The sequence below is a fragment of the Cervus elaphus genome, chromosome 12 (genome assembly GCF_910594005.1).
Source record: "Cervus elaphus chromosome 12, mCerEla1.1, whole genome shotgun sequence".
NCBI classification, from domain to species: Eukaryota; Metazoa; Chordata; class Mammalia; order Artiodactyla; family Cervidae; genus Cervus; species Cervus elaphus.
In genome coordinates this window covers 52812512-52838361 of record NC_057826.1, presented here as the reverse complement: position 1 = coordinate 52838361, position 25850 = coordinate 52812512, and the positions used below count along the sequence as shown (strand labels likewise).

The window sequence follows — 25850 nt, the reverse complement described above, 5'->3', positions numbered from 1 at the left end:
AATGGAGATCAGTCCTGGGTGTTCATTGGAAGGACTGATGCTGAAGCTGAAACTCCAATACTTTGGCCACCTCATGTGAAGAGTTGACTCATTGGAAAAGACCCTGATGCTTGGAGGGATTGGGGGCAGGAGGAGAAGGGGACAACAGAGGATGAGATGGCTGGATGGCATCACCGACTCGATGGGCATGAGTTTGAGTAAACTCCGGGAGTTGGTGATGGACAGGGAGGCCTGGCGGGCTGCAATTCATGGGGTTGCAAAGAGTCAGACACAACTGAGCGACTGAACTGAACTGAACTGAATGATACCTACTTCTAGGGCTATTGTGAAGATTAAATGTTATAATGGTTGTGAAAACTCTGTAAACTTCTCAAAACTCTGAAATCTTCTCAAAATTTGATAATGTATTCCAAGATGATGTGTAAATTCTGAAGTGCTATAGTAAAAAATATATCATCTTTTTTAGTATTTATATTATTATTATCTTGCCCTGTTCTTTAAGACTCAAATCAAGTCCAAGAAATATCCCTGATTACCCAGGTCTGGAGAAGGAAATGGCAACCAACTCCAGTATTCTTGCCTAGGAAATCCCACAAGCAGAGAAGCCTGACAGGACCACAGAGTCACAGAGTCAGACATGACTTAACTAAACAACAACAGCAACCCAAGGTTGAATTAATAAATTGATCTTTGTATTCTCTCAGTTTTGACATTTATCATCTATACCACACAAATTAGCCCTTATAATTTTTCCACCTCGATTTATTCAATTTATTTAATTTCTCGTGCTTGGTCTTATTTCCTCAAGCAGATTTTAAGTTACTTAAGGCACACATCTTATCTTCATTAACATCAAAGAATAGCAGAGTTGGAGTGCTCTTGAGACCAGGGTCAATAAGTAGTAGCACAAGTATCCATACTTCTATGTGAACCTACACAGACGTAGCTAATCAATCAATAGCACTCTTTGCTGCTGAGTCCGATGTTGTCTTAACAATCATTTCACCATAACACTCCAGGCCACCACTATAAGTTCAGTGGAGCTTATGCCTGAGATAAAACCTACTTGCCATCCTGTATCTACTCCAAGCTTCTCATTTTCCAAATGAGGAAATTAGGACCCAAAGAGGAAGTGACTTGCTCATGGCACGCATAGCTAGAACTAGAACTAGAGTCTCCTATTTCTTGTCATCTTCTTTCTTCACTGTTGTTAATATCCCCAAGGGTGCCTGACACAGTTGCTAAGTTCATACTGGGTGCTCAACAAACACTTATGACCATCTTTCTCAGGGTTGAGTTTACTCAGGTGTTTGAAAAGCAGAGTATTTCACAATGTTATTGACACTGTAATTTAATATCATTGGCTCTGCTTGGGGTGGCAGCTTAATTCATGATTGTGAATTATCTGACATCTCAATTCAAATTTGTAGTTTTCAAACTCTTTTCCCCCTATAATGAGATCTACAAAAGATATCCCAGATCTATTAAATACATAACCCCTTTCACCACTTGCAACAGTCTTATATCAGTCATGCAAATGGAGTCTATAGTTGTACAAAACCTTCTTGGTTAAGTATGAAAAGTATATCAACTGCATTCATAATGAACATTAGATTTTAAAAGCTTAGATCTAAAAATATATTTGCCTAAAATCAGTTTATTCTCCTCCAAATGATTTAAGACTGAGTTTGTTGCTTATGAGCAAATTGTTCTTCCCAGTTCTTTTTCCAGGCGCTTAGAAAGGTGCTTAACAAAATGCAATTAAAGACAATAGGGTTTTCAAAATCCCACAGGAAATAGCATTTTTGCTCTTTGGGGCCTCTTGTAAACTAGACCCTGACATGGGAAAAAGGAGATTGGAGAGGAAGGTTTCCATGCTCACAAGCAGTTCAGACCAGCAAATCCTTTGAGAAAATCCTTACTATCCATTAACATATGGCAGTAGTTTTACCTACCCTAGTAATCAAGCCATATTCATTCCTTTTCACTTGCTGTGTTATCTCTGAAAACACTGTGCCTTCTACAAATGTGTTCAGTTCTTTAGTTACAAGCCTATTAAAAACTCAGAGTTTTTCTCCTTACAATACTTCTCTTCCCCATTTCACTTTGTAAAAGAAAATATAGCAAACTGGAAAAGACGGCTTATTAAGGTGTATTAGGATTCCCTGGTGGCTCAGATGGTTGGTAAAGAATCCATCTGCAATATGGGAGATCTGGGTTTGATCCCTGTGTTAGGAAGATCCCTTGGAGGAGGTCATGGCAACCCACTCCAGTACTCTTGCCTGGAGAATCCCCATGGACAGAGGAGCCTGGCAGGCTACAGTCCATGGGATCTCAAAGAGTCTGACATGACTGAGCAACTGAGCACACACAGGAGAGATTACCTTGTTCATAGCCTTTAATCCTGCAATCACATCACTTAGAATTTATTCAAGAAAAAAAAAATTAGAGAAAAAGATTGGGAAGAGTGAAAAATGTTCAACAATAGGGATAATGTGTATTAATTATTATATGCCTACTTCAGGAGCTTTAATACCAAAAACCAATGGCAACGTGAACAACTCAAATTATAATCATAAAGAAAAAATAGGGACTTCCCTGGTGGTCCAGTGGTTAAGACTTCATGTTCCCAATGCAGGGGGCATGGGTTAGATGCCTGGTCAGAGAACTAATACCTACATGCTTTAAGGCATGGCCAAAAAATAATTAAATGAAAAATAAAGTAAATTAAAAATAGAAAAAAATTCTATGTGTACATAAACTATTCTTGAAACTGTGTAAGTACTGATATACTTACCAACAAAGACTGGCAAGTAATGAATAAAGACAAAAATTATTTAAATAGATCAGAGTGGCAGAAAAGTGGTTGTGTTTTTTTTTTAATTTATTTTTTTATTGAAGGATAATTGCTTTACAAAATTTTGTTGTTTTCCGTCAAACCTCAACATGAGTCAGCCATAGGTATACATATATCCCCTCCCTTTTGAACCTCCCTCCCATATCCCACCCTATCCCACCCCATCCCACCCCTCTAGATTGAAACAGAGCCCCTGTTTGAGTTTCCTGAGCCATACAGCAAATTCCCATTGGCTGTCTATTTCACATATGGTAGTGTAAGTTCCATATTACTCTTTCCGTATATCTCACCCTCTCCTCCCCTCTCCCCATGTCCACAAGTCTATTCTCTATGTCTGTTTCTCCATTGCTGCCTTGAAAATAAATTCTTCAGTACCATTTTTCTAGATTCTGTATATATGCATTAGAATATGATATTTATCTTTCTCTTTCTGACTCACTTTACTCTGTATAATAGGTTCTAGGTTCATCCAGCTCATCAGAACTGACACAAATGCTTTCCTTTTTGTGACTGAGTAATATTCCATTGTTTATATGTACCACAACTTCTTTATCCATTCATCTGTCATGGACATCTAGTTTGCTTCCATGTTTTAGCTATTGTAAATAGTGCTGCAATGAACAGTGGGATAAATGTGTCTTTTTCAATTTTGGTTTCCTCAGGGTATATGCCTAGGAGTGGGATGCTAGGTCATATGGTGGTTTTATTCATAGTTTTTTAAGGAATCTCCTTACCATCTTCCATAGCAGCTGCATCAATTTACATTCCCATCAACAGTGCAAGAGCGTTCCCTTTTCTCCACAACCACTCCAGGATTTATTGTTTGTAGACTTTTTATTGATGGCCATTCTGACTGGTGTAAAGTGATATCTCATCATAGTTTTGATTTGCATTTCCCTAATAATGAGCAGTATTGAGCATTTTTCCATATGTTTATTAGCCATCTGTATGTCTTCTTTGGAGAGATGTCTGTTTAGGTCTTTTCCCCACTTTTTGATTGGGTTGTTTGTTTTTCTGGTATTGAGTTGTATGAGCTGCTTGTATATTTTGAAAATTAATCCTTTGTCAGTTGTTTCATTTGCCATTATTTTCTCCCATTCTGAGGGTTGTCTTTCCACCTTGCTTAGAGTTTCCTTTGCTGTGCAAAAACTTTTCAGTTTAATCATGTCTCACTTTGTTTTTATTTCCATTACTCTAGGAGGTGGGTCATAGAGGATCTTACTTTGATTTATGTCATCGAGTGTTCTGCCTATGTTTTCCTCTAAGAGTTTTATAGTTTCTGGTCTTACATTTAGGTCTTTAATTCATTTTGAGTTTATCTTTGTTTATGGTGTTAGGAAGTATTCTAATTTCATTCTTTTACATGTCACTGCCCAGTTTTCCCAGCACTATTTATTGAACATGCTGTCTTTGCCCCATTGTATATTCTTGCCTCCTTTGTCAAAAATAAGTTTCCCATAGGTGCATGTGTTTATTTTTGGGCTTTCTATCTTGTTCCATTGGTCTATATTTCTGTTTTGTGCCAATGCCATACTGTCTTGATGACCATAGCCTTGTAGTATAATCTTAAGTCAGGAAGATTGATTCCTCCAACTCCATTCTTCTTTCTCAAGACTGCTTTGGCTATTGGGGTCTTTTGTGTTTCCATATGAATTGTGAAATTTTTTGTTCTTGTTCTGTGAAAAATGCCATTAATAATTTGATAGGGGTTGCATTGAATCTGTAGATTGTGATTGGTAATATAGTCATTTTCACAATATTGATTCTTCCTACCCAGGAACATGGAATATCTCTCCATCTGTTTATGTCGTCTTTGATTTCTTTCATTAGTGTCTTATAATTTTCTGTGTACAGTTCTTTTGTCTCCTTGGGTAAGTTTATTCCTAGATATTTAATTCTTTTTGTTGCAATGGTGAGTGAGATTGATTCCTTAATTTCTCTTTCTGATTTTTTATTGTTAGTATATAGAAATGCAAGTGATATCTGTGTATTGATTTTGTATCCTGCAACTTTGCCAAATTCAATGATTAGCTCTAGTAACTTTCTGATACTATCTTCAGGGTTTTCTATGTACAGTATCATGTCATCGCAAACAGTGAGAGCTTTACTTTTTCTTTTCCAATCTGGATTCCTTTTATTTCTTTTTCTTCTCTGATTGCTGTAGCTAGGACATCCAGAACTATGTTGAATAATAGTGGTGAAAGTGGACACCCTTGTCTTGTTCCTGATCTTAGGGGGAATGCTTTCAGTTTTTCACCATTGAGAATAACGTTTGCTGTAGGCTTATCATATATGGCCTTTACTATGTTGAGGTAGGTTCCTTCTGTGCTCATTTTTTGAAGAGTTTTAATCATAAATGGGTACTCAATTTTGTCAAAGGCTTTTTCTGCCTCTAATGAGATGATCATATGGTTTTTATCTTTAAGTTTGTTAATACAGTGTATCATATTGATTGATTTGCATATATTGAAGAATTTTTGCATTCCTGGAATAAACCCAACTTGATCATGGTGTATGAGCTTTTTGACGTGTTGCTGAACTCTGTTTGCTAAAATTCTGTTGAGGATTTTTGCATCTAAGTTCATCAGTGAGACTGGCCTGTGTATTTCTTTTTTTGTGTTGTCTTTGTCTGGTTCTGGTATCAGGGTGATGGTGGCCTTGTAGAATGAGTTTAGAAATCTTCCTTCCTCTGCAATTTTTTGAAAGAGTTTTAGAAGGATAGGCATTAGCTCTTCTCTAAATGTTTGATAAAATTCTCCTGTGAAGCCATCTGGTCCTGGGCTTTTGTATTTGGGGAGATTTTTGATCACAGCTTCAATTTCAGTGCTTGTAATTGGGTTGTTCATAGTTTCTATTTCTTGCCGGTTCAGTCTTGGAAAATGAACTTTTCTAAGGATCTATCCATTTCTTCCAGGTTATCCATTTTATTGCCATATAGTTGTTCAAAATAGTCTCTTATAATCCTTTGTATTTCTGCACTGTCTATTGTAACCTCTCCTTTTTCATTTCTAATTTTGTTGATTTAATTCTTCTCTCTTTTTTTCTTGATAAGCCTTTAGTCTGGCTAAAGGCTTGTCAATTTTATCTTCTCAAAGAACCAGCTTTTAGTTTTATTTATCTTTACTATTGTTTCTTTCATTTCTTTTTCATTTATTTCTTCTCGGATCTTTATGATTTCTTTCCTTCTACTAATTCTGGGGCTTTCTGTTTTTCTTTTTTCCAGTTGTTTTAGGTGTAAAGTTAGGTTGTCTATTTGATATTTTTCTTGTTTCTTGAGGTAGGATTGTATTGCTATAAACGTCTCTCTTAGAACTGCTTTCTCTGCATCCCACAGCTTTTGAGTTGTCATGTTTTCATTGTCATTTGTTTCCAGAAATGTTCTGATCTCCCTTTTGATTTTTTCAGTAACCTGTTTGTTATTTAGAAATGTGTTGTTTAATCTCCATGTGTTTGTGTTTCTTACAGTTTTTTTTCTTGTAATTGATACCCAGTCTTATAGTGTTGTGGTTGGAGAAGATGCTTGAAAGATTTCAATTTTCTTAAACTTACTGAGGTTTGATTTGTGACCCAAGATGTGGTCTACCCTGGAGAATGTTCCATGTGCACTTGAGAAGAAGGTGTATTCTTCTGCATTTGGATGGAATGTCCTGAAGATATCAATGAGATTCATCTCATCTAATGTATCATTTAAGACTTCTGTTTCCCTATTAATTTTCTGTTTTGATGATCTGTCCATGGTGTGAGTGGGGTGTTAAAGTCTCCTACTATTATTGTGTTACTGTCAATTTCTCCTTTTATGTTTGTTACAGTGTTTTTTTAATGTGTTGAGATGCTCCAATGTTGGGTGCATAGATATTTACAATTGTTATGTCTTCGTCTTGGATTGATCCCTTGATCATTATGTAGTGTCCTTTCTTAGCTCTTGTAATCTTTATTTTAAGGTCTGTTTTATCTGATATGAGGATTGCTATTCCAGCTTTCTTTTGCTTCCTATTTGCATGGAATTTATTTTTCCATCCTCTTGCCTTCAGTCTATATGTGTCTTGAGGTCTGAAGTGGGTTTCTTGTAGACAGCATATATATGGGGTCTTGTTTTTGTATCCATTTAACCAGTCTGTGTCTTTTGGTTGAAGCACTTAATCCATTTACATTAAAAGTAATTATTGATACATATATTCCTATTGCCATTTTCTTAAATGTTTGGGGTTGATTTTGTAGATCTTTTTTCTTTTCTTATATTTCTTGACTATATAAGTCCCTTTAACATTTGTTGTAAAGCTGGTTTGGTGGTACTGAATTCTCTTAACTTTTGCTTGTGTGAAAAGCTTTTTATTTCTCCTTCAATTTTGAATGAGATCCTTGCTGGGTACTGTAATCTTGGTTGTAGATTTTTCCCTTTCAGTACTTTAACTATATCCTGCCATTCCCTTCTGGCCTGCAGAGTTTCTGTTGAAAGATCAGCTGTTAAGTGTATGGGGTTTCCCTTGTATGTTACTTGTTACTTTTCCCTTGCTGCTTTAAATATTCTATCTTTGTGTTTAGTCTTTTTTAGTTTGATTAGTATGTGTCTTGGCATGTTTCCCCTTGGGTTTATTCTGTATGGGACTCTTTGTGCCTCTTGGACTTGATCGACTATTTACTTTTTCATGTTGGGGAAATTTTCAACTATAATCTCTTCAAAAATTTTCTCATACCCTTTCTTTTTCTCTTCTTCTTATGGGACCCCTATAATTCAAATGTTGGTGTGTTTGATATTGTCCCAGAGGTCTCTGAGACTATCCTCAGGTCTTTTCATTCTTTTTACTTTATTCTGATCTTCAAAAGTTATTTCCACCATTTTATCTTCCAGCTCACTGATTCATTGCTCTGCTTCAGATATTCTGCTGTTGATTCCTTCTAGAGTATTTTTAATTTCAGTAATTGTGTTGCTTGTCTCTGCATGTTTATTCTTTAGTTCTTCTAGGTCTTTGTTAATTGATTCTTGCATTTTCTCCATTTTGATTTCAAGGTTTTGATCATCTTTATTATCATTACTCTGAATTCTTTTTCAGGGATTTTGCCTGTTTCCTCTTCATTTATTTGGACTTCTGTGTTTCTAGTCTGTTCCTTTACTTATGTAGTATTTCTCTGCCTGTTCATTATTTTTTTTTTTTAACTTATTGTGTTTGAGGTCTCCCAAACTTTCCCAGGCTTCAAGGTTGAATTCTTTCTTCCTTTTGGTTTCTGCCCTCCTAAGGTTGGTCCAGTGGTTTGTGTAAGCTTTGTGTAGGGTGAAATTTGTGCTGAATTATTGTTTGTTTGTTTTTCCTCTGATGGACAAGGCTGAGTGAGGTGGTAATCCTGTCTGCTGATTATTGGGTGTGTATTTTTGTTTTGTTTATTGTTTAGATGAGGTATCCCACCCAAGGTGCTACTGGTGGTTGCGTGATGCCAGGTCTTGTATTCAAGTGGTTTCCTTTGTGTGAGTTCTCACTATTTGATACTCCCTACGGTTAGTTCTCTGATGGTCTAGGGTCTTGGAGTCAGTGCTCCCACTCCAAAGGCTCAGGGCTTAATCTCTCTCCAAGGACTAGCCTAGGTCCAATCTATCAAGATGAATTTCATCCGAAATGAAAGGGCCTTTACTTGAGTTCCAAAAGCCAGTGCAGAAGAACACAGCGGAGATCCCTGACTCAGTGGAAACTCGGTATTGCCTGCCGTGTGGACTGGCCTCCTTGGATTGCAACAGATGACTAGAGGGTCTGTCCTTGGCAGTGGTCAGCAGAACTGTGGTTGTATTTTGATGGTGACCATTTGTTAAAATGTTCTTTAATAATACAAAACCTTAACAGTCTACCAGTGTGGTTAGTATTATGGCAGATGAAGGGAAAAAGGGTTCTAAATTGGGAGTCAAGATATGTCACTACCTGACAATATGATTCTGCAAAATCCTTTCACTGTTTGATCTCACTTTTTTCATCTATAAAATGAGGACACTCAGCAGCATTTTTCTGTTGATCTAAATTCTATTATCTTCACAGACTTACATTCTTCTTTATCTAAATTGACATTTGAAAGTGTTTTACTACTATGTATAAAATAGATAACTAATGAGGACCTATAGTATAGCATGGAACTCTACTTTGCAATGACCTATATGGGAAAAGAATCTTAAAAAGAGTAGATATATGTATATGTATAATTGACATACTTTGTGGCACAGCAGAAAGTAACACAACTTTGTAAATCAGTATACTCCAATACAAAATAAAACAAAAAAGTCAAATATTTTAAAATGTTTAAGGATGGTAAATACTTGTCACATTTCAGGGCCTTGGTCCAAAAAAGAACCCTCAAGCCTCAATCCCAAGTTTAGAGAAATGAGTTATATAACGTAAAAAGTAATATATCTGTCTTGGTTCAAAATCAGTCATTTTTTTTCTTAAGTGAAAAACCTTTGATTTGTCCCTTTTTTTTTTTTCCAGAAAAGTTCATACTTAGAACCTACAGCTGGATACCTAGTTAACCGTGCAATAAAATATCTTTAAAAGATGGAGAAATAATGTTGTCTATGCGTGACATGATATTATGAGTGAATAAATCTTGACTGCTAACATAGGATGAGCTGCTCTCTGCTAATTGTTGCAAGGCAGAGTGGTATCTATGTTTTAGTTAATTTATGTGCCAGGACGTCAGCAAGCCAAAGTTCTCCACAGGTGGGACATGGTCACCAAAGATGTTCCCAGGGGCTGTTGGGGATTTAAGAAGCAGTGTTTCCAGAACGCAGTTCACTTAGCATGGATTCAAAACTTAGCTCCTTTTTAAGGTTGCTCTTCTCCCTTTTCTCTTTAAGCCCAAGTCCAATCCTCCTCTTGGGTACCCAGAGTCTAGTAGAGGCCGTATGGTCATATGTTGTTGTTGTTGTTTAGTCGCTCTGTCGCATCCGATGCTTTGTGACCCGTGAAGTGGTCATATGTACTCAGTTCCAAATCAGTGTTTTTCCTTTTACCAGCCGTATGAAATGCATCTTTTCTGGGCATCAGAATCTATTTTTTTTTTAAATGGAGTATAATTGTTTTACAAGGTTGTGTTATATTCTGTTGTACAACAATGTGAATCAGTTGTAAGTATACATGTCTCCTCTCTCTCTCGAGCCTCCCTCCCACCCCGCCCTTCCCACCTCCCTAGGTTGTCACAGAGTACTGAGCTCCCTGTGCTATAGAGCAGCTCCCCACTGGCTCTTTATTTTACACGTGGTATTGTACACATGTTAGTGCTGCTCTCGGAGAAGGCAATGGCAACCACTCCAGTGTTCTTGCCTGGAGAATCCCAGGGACGGGGGAGCCTGGTGGGCTGCCGTCTATGGGGTCGCACAGAGTCGGACACAACTGAGGCGACTTAGCAGCAGCAGCAGCGCCACTCTCTCACTTCATACCAGCCTCTCCTTCCTCCCACGGCCCCATGTCCACACGTCTATTCTCTGCGTCTCCATATCTATTCCTGTCCTGCAAATAGGTTCATCAGTAGCATTTTTTCTATACTCCACATGTATGCATTAATAGACAATATTTGTCTCTTTCTGACTTACTTCACTCTGTATGACGGAGTCTAATTCATCCACATCACTGCAAATGATCCAGTTTCATTCCTTTTCTGGTTGACTAATATTCCATTGCATATATGGTACCACATTTTATCCATTCATCTGTCAATGGACATCTAGGGTGCTTCCATGTCCCGGCTGTTAAAAGGTCTTTTTATCACTTTGCAGTGGCACAAAGATATCTAATACTGATTGTACCTCTAGTATAATGTCTGGAACATCAGTATTAAATAAAGGTCAGAGCCTTTCTTATTTCTCAATTCCCCCTTTTAAGAATTCTTGTCTAGAGCACTATTATCTGTAACATTTGCTTTGGCAATTTGTATCGTTCCTCAAATGAGTCATATGAGTATAACTTATCTACTAAATCCCTTAGATGTCAGGTTCTAGCTACAGGATAAGCAACTATTGAACATTCCAGAAGCTTGGGGGAAAAGTCCAGAAACATCATTGATTATGAAGAAACCAAAAATAGAAGTACTATTTACTGAGTGGTTCTACATAATAGGCCCTGTGCAGAGGACATTGAATTCATTATCTTCTTTAATCTTTACACAAACCCTATGTGGTAGGCAACTTTATTACGTCTCTTCTAACGAAGAAATGACATTTAGAAAAGCTAATTGATGTGACCAAGAGACATGGCTAGTAAACATCAGCTGAGATCTGGAATCCATGTCCCTCTGACTTTGAATATGAACTCCTCTTTTAAAAAATGGATTTACTGTGAGTGACCAACACTTGGAGAGTTGCTGCAGTCTCCAGGCCCAGATTTGTATGTGGAGTGGCACCTAGGACTAATGACTGTCAGAAACTGGCTCTGCAGCTGTGTTCTAGCTCTGGTGGCATCAGATAGCTCATATTTCTGCTCCCCCAACTTCAGGGTGATATAGAAAGGAAAGAAGAGATTGTTGATCCCTTGACAAAGATGATTTCTATTAACCTACCAACCAGAAAAGTAAGAGTGTCTCTAAGCTCCATCTATTCAGACTTTTCTCTAGTGATATAATTATTTCCTTTAACTGACTCTCACAGAATTTGATCCTGATCTATGATAAATCTCTTTTATCTGAATTGCTGTAAGTGACTAAATTACTGGCTTTGGGAAAGAAGTTCAAAGATTCATGAAACTTGAAAGGAATTGCCACTGAATATTTTAAAAATTCTGATATTCTAGGATTCTTTTAATGCACCCAGATATTTTATAGATATGTTATACCAATATAATAATGGTTACATTACTTTGAAATTCTGCCCTAATTGAGACCTTTGCCTAATTATTAATGCTACATTTTAATTATTAAAGTAAAACTGTCATCAAAATTCTTGAGGGGACTGAGGTACATGGTTATAACAACACATAAGCAACAGAATAGAAACTTTGTAAAATGTAAAAATATATATATAGAAACTTTGAATATGTGTTTCCTTCAAAAGATCTTTATATGTGCAAGCTTTGGTGAGGATGTAGGGCAAACAGAACTCTGACATGTTAGTGGGAAATTTAAATGGTATAATCATTTTGTCACTTTCTTATGTGATGATCCACTCTAGGTATTTATGCAAGAGAAATGAAAGTGCATGCTCACACAAAATCTTGTACATGATTAGTCACAGTAGCTTTATTTGGAATAGTTAAAAACTAGAAACAATCTAAATCTCCATTAATAGGTGAATGCTGATTCTGGAAGTCTAGCTTCCTAAATGGGGTCAGATTTTCTTTTTTTTTAAAAATTTATTCTATTGAAGTATAGTTGATTTACAAGGCTATGATAATTTCTGCTTTACAGTAAAGTGATTATATATATATATATGTATATATATATATTCATTTTCCCTTATGGTTTTTCACAGGATATTGAATATAGTTCCCTGTGCTCTACAGTAGGGCCTTGCTGTTTATCCATCTGGGGGTCAACTTTTCTCTAGCTGCTTCCCTGGTGGCTCAGATGGTAAAGAATCTGCCTGCAATACAGGAGACCCAGGTGTGATCCCTGGGTTGGGAAGATCCCCTGGAGACACAACTGGCAACTCACTCCAGTATTCTTGCCTGGGAAATATCACGGACAGAGGATCCTGGTGGGCTACAGTCCATGGGGTTGCAAGGAATCAGACACAGCTAAGTGACTCACACACACACAAATATTTGTAAATGTATACTGCAAGCAACAAGGCAACCGCTAAAGAAAATTTTTCAAAGAAATATAATTGATATGAAGAGGGAGAAGAGAAAATGAAATCCTATAAAATGCTCAGTTAAAAGCAAACAATGCAGAAAAAGAAGGAAAGAGGGGTAAAAAAAAAAACAAATAACAAGTACGAGGAATAGAAAATAGTTACAAACAGGTGAATAAATAAAAGAGTTGTGGTTTATCCATTCAATAGCTCTTCATTTAGCAATATAAAGAAACACACTATTGATATGGAAAAAATATGGATATACCTCAAAATACTAATGCTACGTGAAAGAAGGTAATCGTCCCACTGACTCCAAATATATAATTTTTCTATTTACATAAAATTTTATAAACTAATCTGTAGTGAAGAAAGCAGATGGTTCCCTGAGGACCAGAGAGGGGAGGTGAAGAGGGCAGGAGAAAGGGATTACAAAGGAGCATAAAGAAGCTCTTGGGAATCAGGAATGTGTTCATTATCTTGATTTTGGTGCTGGTTTCATGGGTGCATGTGTATGTCAAAACTCATGAAATTGTATGCTTGAAACAAGTGTCATTTATTGTATGCCAATTGTACTTAAAATTTTTTTTAATAGCTTACATGAGGAAAGATGATGAGATGTGAAAAAAGCAGTGAGCATGGAGGTCTGAGAGGTCTGTAATTAAATTCATGATTTAGTTAGTGTAAGACCTCATGAAACTTTTTAAATTCTTCTGAGTAAAAATGTCCTTCTCTGTAAAATGGATATTGTCTGTATCAGTTAAGATTGTGTTCACATAGATCTGAATACTTGACAATGGCTGAAACAGGTAAAGGATGTATTTGTCTCATAAACAGGAACTTTGGGTTTAGGCTGTCCAGAGCTAGCCTGGAGGATTGGTGATGTTATTGGGGAACCAAGATCATTTGGGAAAGACTAGATATCTCTTCAAGAACATTAGAGATACCAGCGGAACATTTCATGAAAAGATAGACACAATAAAGGACAGAAATGGTATGAACCTAACAAAAGCAGAAGATATTAAGAAGAGGTGGCAAGAAAACAGAGGAGAACTGTACAAAAAAGGTCAAGAAGCAACAGTTAGAACCAAACATGAAAAAACAGACTGGTTCCAAATTGGGAAAGGAGTACGTCAAGGCTGTATTTTGTCACCCTGTTTATTTAACTTCTATACAGAGTACATCATGTGAAATGCTGGGCTGGAGGAAGCACAAGCTGGAATCAAGATTGCTGGGAGAAATATCAGTAACCTCAGATAGACAGATGACACCACCCTTATGGCAGAAAGTGAAGAACTAAAGAGCCTCCTGATGAAAGTGAAAGAGGAGAGTGAAAAAGTTGGCTTAAAACTCAGCATTCAAAAAACAAAGATCATGGCATCTGGTCCCATCACTTCATGGTAAATAGATGGGGAAACAATGGAAACAGGGACAGACTTTGTTTTTTTGGGCTCCAAAATCCCTGAAGATGGTGACTGCAGCCATGAAATTAAAAGACAATTACTCCTTAGAAGGAAAGTTATGACCAACCTAGACAGCATATTAAAAAGCAGAGACACTACTTTGCCAACAAAGGCCTGTCTAGTCAAAGCTGTAGTTTTTCCAGCAGTCATGTATGAATGTGAGAATTGGACCGTAAAGAAAGCTGAACGCCAAAGAATTGATGCTTTTGAGATGTGGTGTTGGAGAAGACTCTTGAGAGTCCCTTGCACTACAAGGAGATCAAGCCAGTCATTCCTAAGGAAATAAATCCTGAATATTCATTGGACGGCCTGATGCTGAAGCTGAAGCTCCAATACTTTGGCCACCTGATGCAAAGAACTGACTCTTTGGAAAGACCCCGATGCTGGGAAAGATTGAAGGCAGGAGGAGAAGGGGATGACCGAGGATGAGATGGTTGGATGGCATCAGGAACTCAGTGGATATGAGTTTGAGCAAGCTCTGGGAGATGATGAAGGACAGGGAAGCCTGGCATGCTGCAGTCTATGGGGTCTTAAAAAGTCAGACACTACTGACTGAACAGCAACAACAAAGATTATTTTACTGTCCTTCACGATATCTGCCATTTCTCAGGTACCTTGTGTCCCGGGAGGGAGAGGGAAAGGGCAGAGACACCATCTGCTGACTTCTCCCCATCTTTCATTGGCCATAGTGAGTTGCTTGGCTCTCCTTAGCTGAAAAGGGGCCTGGGAAGGCAACTTTTTGTTCTCTAGCCTCTAGAGCACAGAAATTAAAGCAATAAGGGTTTGGATTGTGTGTTGAAGGAGCCAGACTACAGCGTCTACCCCAGGTACACTACGAGTAACTAGCTCAAACTGTCTATGAGAAGATTTAAGCATACAAGGATAAAAATTTGCTTGAAGTACTTCCTTGGTGGTCCAGTGGCCAAGACTCCAACTTCCCTGGTGGTCCAGTGGCTGACGCCATGCTTCCAATGCAAGGGAGCCTGGGTTAAATTCCTGGTCAGGGAACTAAATCCCACATGCAGCAGCTAAGACTCATGTAGCCAAATAAATAAAAATAAGTAAATATTTTAAAATTTTTGTTTGAAAATTATAACATTGCAGAAAAAAATCATATTGCTATTTGCTTCCTAATATCCTGAAGGCCTAATCTGACCAGAGTTTGTATTTCTCCCAAATTAATGCCAGACTATTCATGGCACCATAATAAATTCTTAGCTATGGGATTTTGCCATGCTAAATTATGCACTGTAGTGAAAAGTGGGTTTATAAACCCTATTGGCTGCCTCAAGTCAATTTCATCTGTTGAACTAATAAGCTTGGAGGCAGATCTACATAGCAATGCTGAACCCCACACGAAGTATTTCTCACTAGTGATAACTTACTAGCAGAATTCCTAGGAAAACACTTGTCAGATCCCCTGGGAGGCCAGGAAGTCCTCAGATCAGGACATTGTATTAAAATATGACAGTAATATGTATGTGACCATAAGAGGCTCAGCGTCAGTATACAGGCCTTTCTTAACCATTCAATCTAAGGTACCGCTTCATCCAAGTCACAGTCTTCACCATTAGCACATTTAATTTTTTTAAACACTACTAAAATTATTTGATTATTGTCTATCTCTTACCCTGGCTTTGGAAAGTTAATTCCCTATGAGCAAGGACCTTTTATGTCTTATTTACATCTACAAATGTAGCATCTTGAACATGATAGATGTTCTAAATGAACCTCTTTGGTACCTTTTTATCCGCTTATATATTTTTATTACTTTAATGTCATAGGGATCACATAGTACCCACTTCTTGTTCTGTCTCTCAAATATCTTTGACTAACAGAGTAATTTTTACCTAGGTCCTGGGGATGGATTTAGGGAGAATTGTTGAAGTCTGGGTAAAAGAAAATTAGATTCTAAAGAAACAATATTCTAGGCATGTTTCAGTCATATTAAAGCTAATATTTTAGATGTAGAATGTATTGTCTTAGCAAGGCTAAGTGACCAAAATGTTGATTTTATTTTAAATTTGCACTTAATGCTATTTAAATCGACGTATTTCCCATTGTTGTACAGTTTTTTTTAAAAAAAATATGTTCAGATATTAAACCACAAAGAGGCAGGATTGTGCTGTGTCATTCACGGGAAAGATAACGGGTAGCTAAAGCTCAGCCGGAAACATGAGAACTCTTAAAGCAGTTTTCTGCAACCAACAAACTGTTGCCATACACACCCAGCTTCATTATTACTGGGAAAGTTTTTTTTTTAATCTAAAATATCTTGGCACCTTTTATGCTCAGATAGCTGTATTTAGTTATTTTTGTGATGTGACTCTTGCTGTCATCTGGTATTAGCACACATTTTCAAGGTCATTGTGTTCTGGCATTGGGTTGGTTGAAATGGTCCAATAGGAAGCAGACAGACCTACTGCCAGAACTCGAGGGATCCACTAGAGGGCAGCAAAATACAAACCAAATTTGCCCCTAGAGCGACATGTCCTCACAAAAATGCACTCTAAATAAGATTCCTTAAACGCAGAAAATTCACATTAGATCAGTCGTAAAATAATTTATGCACAAGTATTTTTCCTTTCTTGGAAACACTGGTCCAAGAGCAAAATGAAGACAGAATTGTGTGAAGAGCTCTTTAACTAATTGTCTGTGGGGCAATCGACAATATGCCTCTCTGGTCCTTTTCTATGATACATGGATTTGTACAAAATGATTCTCAGCATTCTTTTCAACTCTAAAATTACATGGTTTTATGATTAATGATTCTATTTAAGTCATTTAAAATCTTTTTGATTAGGCTATTATATTATTTAATCAACTGTGACTTAACATTAATGGGGATTGTGTTTGAGTATTCCCAAACTGTTATTTCATGGAAAACTTAGGTCCCTGATTTGCACTGATTTACCTTCTTAATAAAATTACACTTCTGTCCCCAAATTGTCACTTGTATATAATCTAGTGACAATCGTGGTTATAGTGTTTTCTGGAATAAATTTTATGATTTGAGCCATCAAGGCAATCTGTTTGTATTTTAAAAAAGATAAAAACATAATGGTATTGTAAATACCCAGGTTGTTCTTAGTTTCCATTTATTAATATTTTCCTTTTAAAGTACTGCATGTGTGAACTCGGTATTAGTCACTGTACCAAAATTCTAAATGATTAAGAAGGTTTTGTATATATTATATACCCAGGTCTCCTTCATTGCAGGTGGATTCTTCACTGTCTGAGCCACCAAGGAAGCTATATACATATATTTTTTTTTCTTAAAGCATTGATTTGAAGACCAAGGAAACAGTGACTGTGAGTAGATAAAAGAATGTGTTAAAAATATGAACTACCGTGATGTCATCAATCATTTAGTCAATCAATCACTTTGAGCTTCCAGATGTGACTGATTTTGACAGTCAACGAATTCACACTCTTCACATTTGTTCAGTGAATGTCATTATAAATATCCATAATAATAACCCATCTTCAGTTTATGCCTGAGCTATTATTAAAACCGAAACTCTTTTCTAAATAGCATTTTTCATGGGCACCAATGGATAAAACTGTCAGCAGTTTAGTAAAAGCGGAAACCATTTCCAAACCCAGACTGATAATGTAGTCATATTTATCAGTACACCACATGTTTAAATATTTTCAGCCCTCATTTAGGATACGTTTTCCTCCTATATGCATAAGAAAGGAAGGAATATGCCTGGCTGGCAATGAATTTGAGGGATGAAGGAAAACATCCTTTAAAACATAGTAAACTTATTATTGAGCTTCCCTGGTGTCTCAGTGGTAAAGAATCTGCGCATAATGCAGGAGATGTGGGTTTGATCCCTGGATTGGGAAGGTCCCTTGGAGAGAGAAGTGGCAATCCACTTCAAGATTCTTGCCTGGAAAATTTCATGGACAGAGGAGCCTGGTGGGCTACAGTCCATGGGGTCGCAAGAGTCAGACACAACTTAGTGACTTAAAAAAAAGTGAAGGTCGCTCAGTCATGTCCAACTCCTTGTGACCCCATGGCCTACACAGTCCATGGAATTCGCCAGGCCAGAATACTGGAGTGGGTAACCATTTCCTTCTCCAGGGGATCCTCGCAACTCAGGGACTGAGCGCAGGTCTCCCACATTGCAGGTAGATTCTTTTACCAGCTAAGCCACCAGGGAAGCCCAAGTGACTAAACCACCACACAAACCTATTACTACCATCAGAAGCCAGAGGAGGGAGAATAACAGTATAGGTACTCTTGACTCTGCCCTAGCACATTAGCTCACCTGGTGTCAGTAAGTCTGGTACCCCTTTTTTCTATGACTCTGAGGTCCTTAGCTTCCACTTCAGACAATCGTAGACCCAGCTCATCTCAATGCCTGATGTCAGCAGCTTGAGATGATAAATCAGTCATTTTAATGTATTTGCTTTTCTACTGGAGGGTGAGAAATGTGAGGAGACCTCAGCCTCAGAGTCAACAATTTCAGATATAAGTTGCAGTTTCACAACACTAGTAAGATAAGCCTTTCAGACATTGTAGTATTACTTATACAGCATAATGAGGAAAATACTGATAACTTAGGTGCAAATTCTGCTTGTCTTTATTCTGTACCTCCATACTCTCATCTGTAAAATGGGGATATAGCCATACCAGTTTTTAAGGTTGTTTTAAGAATTAAATAAGTTGATATTTGTAAAACTATTACAATTATTATTTAAGCTCAGAATATTAAAATGGTTTCAATTCTTCCTATGTTTTTCCAAGATGTAGCCAAGAGTACGAGATTGGAGTTCCTACTAACAGTTCACTGTTGACCTTTAACAGGTCAGTTTCTCTCCATCTCATTTTCTCGATCAAGGTCTAAAACAATGCTTCAAAAGTAATTCATGTTCGAAGATGGTCTCAATGGATGTTGTGGAATGAACAAACTTCAAAATGAGGATATTGGAGCAAAGAGACCAGCAGGAAACCCTCTAACTTTAATACTTCTTGTGATTCATTACTGCTCAATAAGACCCTGGGTAACACAGGAAATGCCATTGGTTATCCACATTGGGAAACACCACTGCAAAACTCCATACTGTTTACTAAAAAAGAATGTTGACAGTATCTACACAAGATATCCACATAGACAAGTGTGTGTATGTTAGTAACAGTTGTGTCTGACTCTGCAACACCCCTTGGACTATAGCCTGCAGGCTCTTTTGTCTGTGGAATTCCCCAGGCAAGGATACTGGGGGGTGCCATTACCTTCTTCAGGGGATCTTCCCGATCCATTGCAGGCAGATTCTTTACAGTCTGAGCTACCAGGGACGCCCCCTCATAGCCAAAGCTATGGTTTTTTCCAATAGTCATGTATGGATGTGAGAGTTGGATCTTAAAGGCTGAGCGCCAAAAAGTTGAGACTTTTGATTTGTGGTGCTGGAGAAGGCTCTTGACAGTCCCTTGGACAGCAAGGAGATCAAACCAGGCAATCCCAAAGGAAATCAATCCTGAATATTCATTTAAAACACCAATGCTGAAGCCAAAACTCTAATACTTTGGCCACATGATGCAAAGAGCCAACTCAGTGGGAAAAACCCTGATGCTGGGAAAGATTGAGGACAGAAGGAGAAGGGGCTGACAGAGGATGAGATGGTTGGATGGCATCATTGACTCAATGGACATGAGTTTGAGCAAACTCCGGGAGATAATGAAGGACAGGAAAGCCTGGAGTGCTACAGTCCGTGAGGTCTCAAAGACTGCGACACTATTGAGCGACTGAACAACAACACAAAATATAGCATCCTTTATCATGGTAATTAATCCACTATCATCTCTGGCAATACTGGACCTGAGTAAACAAAGGCCTGAGGAGAAGAATGAAAACACATTTATTTTGTACAAAGCGGCTATCAGTGTCCGAGAGGCCCCGCGGCAGAGCGCGCCCTCAGAGGAGCAGGAGGGGGCCCAGCAGCAGTTCGCCCTGGCCCAGCAGGCGGCCCCGCTCCAGCCCGCGGCCCCGGTTCTCGGCCTTGACGCGCACGGCCAGGCGGCGCACCTCGTCCTCCGAGAGCCCGTCCACGCACAAGTCCTGCTCCAAGACGGCCCTGCGACTCCGCCGGACCACGGCGCCCCGCGGCTTCAGGATGAAGCTGACTCTGCAGCCGACGGGGGCGCGGGGCTCGGCTGCTCCTCCAGTCGGGCCCTCAGCACGAAGCAACCGGACGCGGAGGCGCCCGCTGGCCCTACTGTACTCAGCGGCCAGGCGCAGGGCGCCCCCGGCGCGGCCCAGAGTTACGGTGCCCTCGGCCTCCAGGCGCTCGGGACGCGAGTTGGGAGTTGGCGAGGGGGACGAGCCGGGGGCCCGCTCCGGGGAGCCAGAGCCGGGGGGGCCCTCGTTCTCGTCCTCGTCGTCTCCGTCCGTGCTGGAAACAGAGCAGGCGCGGGCCAGGTCTCGGTTCCTCTGGGCCCGCAGCACGCGGCGCAGCAGCTCCTCGGAGGCGTGCAGGAAGCGGCGGCAGCGGGGCCCGGGGCTGAGCGCGTCCAGGAGGGAGCCACTGCGGGCCTCGCGGGGCGCAATGGGCGCTTTCGCCCGGGGCGTGAGGGGGTAGTCTCCGCCGCCGCCCCCGTAGGTGTGGGCCCGGGGACGGGGCGCGGGCGGGAGCGCGGCGGCGCCCGGGCCCCCGAGGAAGAGCGACTCCCTGCGGCGGGTGTGCGGGCTCTCGAGCAGCGCGCAGAAGCCGTAGGCGGTGCGCGCCCAGGGCAGGTGCGGCAGTGAGAGTGCGGCCTGCGAGCGCGGGTCCCAGTCCGTGCAGCCCGCGCCGTCGTCAGTCCCTGCTTGTTCTCCCCAGGAGTCTCGGATTGCAGTCAGAGTCGGGCAGGGCACGAGTCGCGGGGGGATGCAGAACTCGGGGATGCGGTCCGGGGTGAGCACGTTTGCGCACCGGGCGGGCGTGAGGGCCGTGGTTCGGCGTGCTGCATCCTGGTAAAGCCGGTTTCTGCCCCGCAGGAGGCGCTCGGGTCCCAGGCGGAGCCGCTCCAGGCACCACATCAGGCAGCAGGTGCCGGTTCCTGAGGAAGCTCCACTGGAGCTGGTCATCCTGCAACGCACAAGCTCACACGGATCTGCAGGGCGCAGGAGCTCCGCTCTCCGGTCTCTTCTTCTTCTCCTCCTGCCTTCCTTGGAACCCTGCAAACTGCCCCTCACGCTGCTATCGCAGATGTTTCCGTGTTTCTCTGATGTCTTCTCTATTCCTCAGGGCTGTACACTTTGGGTTTGTTGCCTTAATCTAGACCTGCCCTCGCTGTCGTAAGTCAGAGCTTTTCAACATGTTTGCCTCGCGTTGTCCTTGGTGCCAAGAGGCACTATGCTTGTGCAATAGTTTCCTGAATCCTTGGATTATTGCATTCTAATCCTCAGAGAGATTTAAAATAACTATTATTCTTTCTAGGATATTCGGCTTGCTCCCCGCTTTTAAGCTCAAAGAGCCTCAGACGAGTCCCGGGGAGAGTTAAGCAAGGCTATGGCCTCACCTAATATACCTGGGGTCCAGCGTCATACAGGTCTCCGCACCGTTCTGCCTGGGGCACCAAACTGTAGAGGTGCACGGCCTCTGGGGAGATCAAAGTTCCTCCTGCGGGGTTCAGTAAAGTTTAAAGGCCGTCGGCCTGAACCTTTATACCTGAGGCCTGGGAAGCCTGCCAATGGGCGGGCCGGATTGGTACTGCTAGGTAACCTGACGCCAAGCCTTCCAACTTTCGCTCTGCCACGTGGCTGGATCCACAGTGCAAATTCTAGGCATTCAGTTCTGAATGTGAGTGCTTCTGTTTACTTATGTGCAAAATAGGGCTCAGTCTTTACTATATGGCAAAGTCATTGTGAGGATCAATGGGCATACTGAATTGAATCACAGAAGCTCTCTATACCCACCATGAAGAGGATACAAAACTCCAGTTTGTCTCATTCTTAGTTAATATCCTCCCCCCAATCCAGCCTTTAGTCTTCCTAGGTTTCAAAGTTCCCTACCTGCCTTCTGGCTTTCTGTTCTGATTTTAAATCATTTTCCTTTGTTGACTACAAACCACTGTGTGTACAGGGAACCTTATAGGTTGCTGGAAATATTCTGCATCTTGATCTGGGTGGGGTTACTGGATTGTATTCATATGAAAAAGATATTCTAGCATGCATTTAAGATTAGATATAAGATTATGTATCTTATACCTCAATTTAAACAATAACAACCCGCTTCTTAAACCTTGTGTGCTGATTTTTAAATTTGGAAATTATATTCCTGCACACAGCTGGGCTGTTGGACCCATCTTTTGGAGGCACCCTAACCACATCTGGCCTTTGTAGACAGTGCTCACCTGAGAGATCTTTTCCTTCCTTTTGAAAACTGACCTAAGTTCACATTCTAAGTGACCTTCTTCCAACTAGCTTAGGTTGAAAGAGATCTGAGGCATTTTGTTTGGGTGTGTTATTTCTGGGCTTCCTTGGTGGCTCAGTGGTAAAGAGTCTGCCTGCAAAGCAGATGTAGGTACCATCCTTAGGTCAGGAAGGTCTCCTGGAGAAGGAAATGGCAACCCACTCCAGTATTCTTGCCTGGAAATCCCATGGACAGAGGAGTCTGATGGACTACAGTTCATAGGGTCTCAAAAGAGTCAGACAACTAACTGAGTTAGTTGTCTAAGACAACTAAGAAAAGAATCAGACAATTCACAAAAGAGTCAGACAAAGCAAGAGAGTCAGCCTTAACAACTAAACAGCAACATGCTATTTATGCTTAAGATTCAGTTCAGTCTCTCGGTTGTGTCTGACTCTTTGTGACCCCATGGACTGCAGCATGCCAGGCTACCCTGTCCATCACCAACTCCAACAGTGATCATCCTTTCACTTTTGAGACTGCATCCAAATACTGCATTTCAGACTCTTGTTGACTATAATGGCTACTCCATTTCTTCTAAGGGATCCTTGCCCATAGTAGTAGATATAATGGTCATCTGAGTTAAATTCACCCATTCCACTCCATTTTAGTTTGCTGATTCCTAGAATGTTGATGTTCACTCTTGCCATCTCCTGTTTGACCACTTCCAATTTGCCTTGATTCATGGACCTAACATTGCAGGTTCCTATGCAATATTGCTTTTTACAGCACTGGACTTTACTTCCATCACCAGTCACATCCACAGCTGTGTGTTGTTTTTGCTTTGGCTCCATCTCTTCATACTTTCTGGAGTTATTTCTCCACTGATCTCCAGTAGCATATTGGGGACCTACCAACCTGGGGAGTTCATCTTTCAGTGTCCTATCTTTTTGCCTTTTCATAGTAGTTTATGGGGTTCTCAAGGCAAGAATACTGAAGTGGTTTGCCATTCCCTTCTCTCGTGGACCATGTTTTGTCAGGACTCTTCACCATGACCTGTCCATCTTGGGTGGCCCTACACGGCATGGCTCATAGTTCCACTGAGTTAGACAAGGTGGCTGTGTGGCACTGGAGTGATTTTGAGGAGATACCCCATGTCCAAGGGCAAAGGAGAAGCCCCAGCAAGACAGTAGGAGGGGCGAAATAGCATTTAGAATCAAACCCCATATCCACCAGAGACATTCAGAGGGCTCAAACAAACCTTGTGTGCACCAGGACCCAGAGACCCCGCAGAGACTGAGACAGAACTGTGTTTGAGTGTCTCCTGCAGAGGTACAGGTCAGCATTGGATTGCTGCAGGGGCAGGGGCTCTGGGTGCCGTAAACCTTGGTATGTCTTAGCCCTCTTGGAAGAGGTCACCAATAACCCCACCATAGAGCCATCAGAATTTACACAGGACTGGGAAACAGACTCTTGGAGGGCACAAATAAAATCTTGTGCATGCCAGGACCCAGGAGAAAGGAGCAGTGACCCCACAAGAGACTGACCCAGACTTGCCCGTGAGTGTTCAGGAGTCTCCAGCAGAGGCATGGGTCGGCAGTGGCCTGCTGCAGGGTTGGGGGCACTGAGTGTAGCGGGACCTTTCTAAGGAGGTCACCATTATCTTTATTATTTCCACCATAGTCTGGCCTCAGGTCAAATAACAGGGAGGGAAGACAGCCCCGCCCATTGACAGAAAATTAAGGATTTACTGAGCATGGTCCCTCCCATCAGAACAAGACGCAGTTTCCCCCTCAGTCAGTCTCTCCCATCAGGAAGCTTCCATAAGCCTCTTATTCTTCTCTTCAGAGGGTAAGGGGATTAGTGACCTTAAAAAAGAGACCCAGGAGAACTCCCTTGCCCCTTCTGGTAGTAATAATACCCATCTATCTATTGTTCTTGTTCTTGTTTATTCCCTAAGTTGTGGCCAACTTTCTGCAATGCCATGGACAGTAACTCCAAGGCTCCTCTGTCCATGGGATTTCCCAGGCAAGAATACTGGAGTGGGTTGCCATTTCCTTCTCCCAGGGAACTTCCCTACCCAGGGATCAAACCGGCATCTCCTGTGTCTCCTGCATTGCAGGAGGACTCTACCACTGAGACACCAGGGAAGCCCATACAATAAGATAATGCAGATGAAAAGTTTAGCATAGAGCCTGATATACACATTGTCAGGTATTTATTGTTAGTACAGAGGAGAGCAAATGTCCATTAGTCCATTTATTCATTCAAAGTTATGTTGACTGGATGCATCCTGGCTTCCAGCCACTATGCTAGGCAGGTAAATCCTGTTGTACAAGATCATATTAGCTTTGTACATCTGTAAGAAGAGGAATGAAATAATGAGGGTGGCATATTTGAACTTTGCCTGGCTGAGGCAGAAATGAGACGAGACTATTGAACACTGTTTATATATCTAGCCTGGGGGCAGGGTTGGTACATCCTTGAGTTTGCCATGCCTTTGACTACCTACTTCTTTGTCTTTACATGAGCTCCACTCCTGGCCAAATTTCTTCTTGTTGTTGTTCAGTTGCTAGGTCATGTCTGACTCTTTGCAACCCCATAGACTGCAGCACGCCAGGCTTCCCTGTCCTTCACTATCTCCCCGAGTTTGCTTATTTGTAAGGCCTCCTCAGACAACCATTGTGCCTTCTTGCATTTCTTTTTCTTGGGAATGGTTTTGATCACCGCCTTCTGTAGAATGTTATGAACCTCCATCCACTGTTGGTTTTTTTTTTTTTTTTGGTCCACTGTTGTTGATCATGCACTTAGTAATGTCTGACTCTTTGTGACCACATGGACTGCAGCATGCCAGGCTTCCCTGTACTTCACTGTCTCCCAGAGCTTGATCAAACTCATGTCCGTTGAGTTGCTGATGCCATTCAACTATCTCATCCTCTATCATCCCCTTTTGCTCCTGACCTCAATCTTTCCCAGCATCAGGGGCTTTCCTAATGAGTCAGCACTTCACATCAGGTGGCCAAAGAACTGGAGCTTCAGCTCAGCATCAGTTCTTTCAATGAACATTCAGGACTGATTTCCTTCAGGATGGACTGGTTGGATCTCCTTGCAGTCCAGGGGTCTCTCAAGAGTCTTCTCCAACACCACAGTTTAAAAGCATCAATTTTTTAGTGCTCAGCCTTGTTTATGGTCCAACTCTCACTTCCATACATGACTACTGGAAAAACCATAGCTTTGACTATATAGACCTTTGTTGGCAAAATAATGTCTCTACTTTTTAATATTTGTCTAGGTTTGTCATAGTTTTTCTTCCAAGGAGCAAATGCCTTTTATTTTTGTGGCTGAAGTCACTATCTGCAGTGATTTTGGAACCCAAGAAAATAAAGTCTGTCACTGTTTCCATTGTTTCCCCATCTATTTGACATGAAGTGATGGG

The 25850-nt window shown here is 40.7% G+C and overlaps 1 protein-coding gene across 1 annotated transcript; it reads right to left on the bottom strand.

Annotated features, from left to right (window-relative positions):
* Positions 1 to 19926: 19926 nt before the first annotated feature.
* LOC122705115 (C2 calcium-dependent domain-containing protein 4A-like) lies at positions 19927 to 22039 on the bottom strand. The gene has a single exon (XM_043920321.1). The coding sequence runs from the start codon at positions 21148 to 21150 to the stop codon at positions 19999 to 20001; it is 1152 nt and encodes a 383-aa protein (XP_043776256.1). The 5' UTR covers positions 21151 to 22039; the 3' UTR covers positions 19927 to 19998.
* Between the last annotated feature and the right edge of the window lie 3811 nt (positions 22040 to 25850).

What these genes read in the sequence shown, in the direction of transcription:
- LOC122705115 (XM_043920321.1), bottom strand. Translation starts at nt 21,150, where the DNA reads ATGACCAGCTCCAGTGGAGCTTCCTCAGGAACCGGCACCTGCTGCCTG.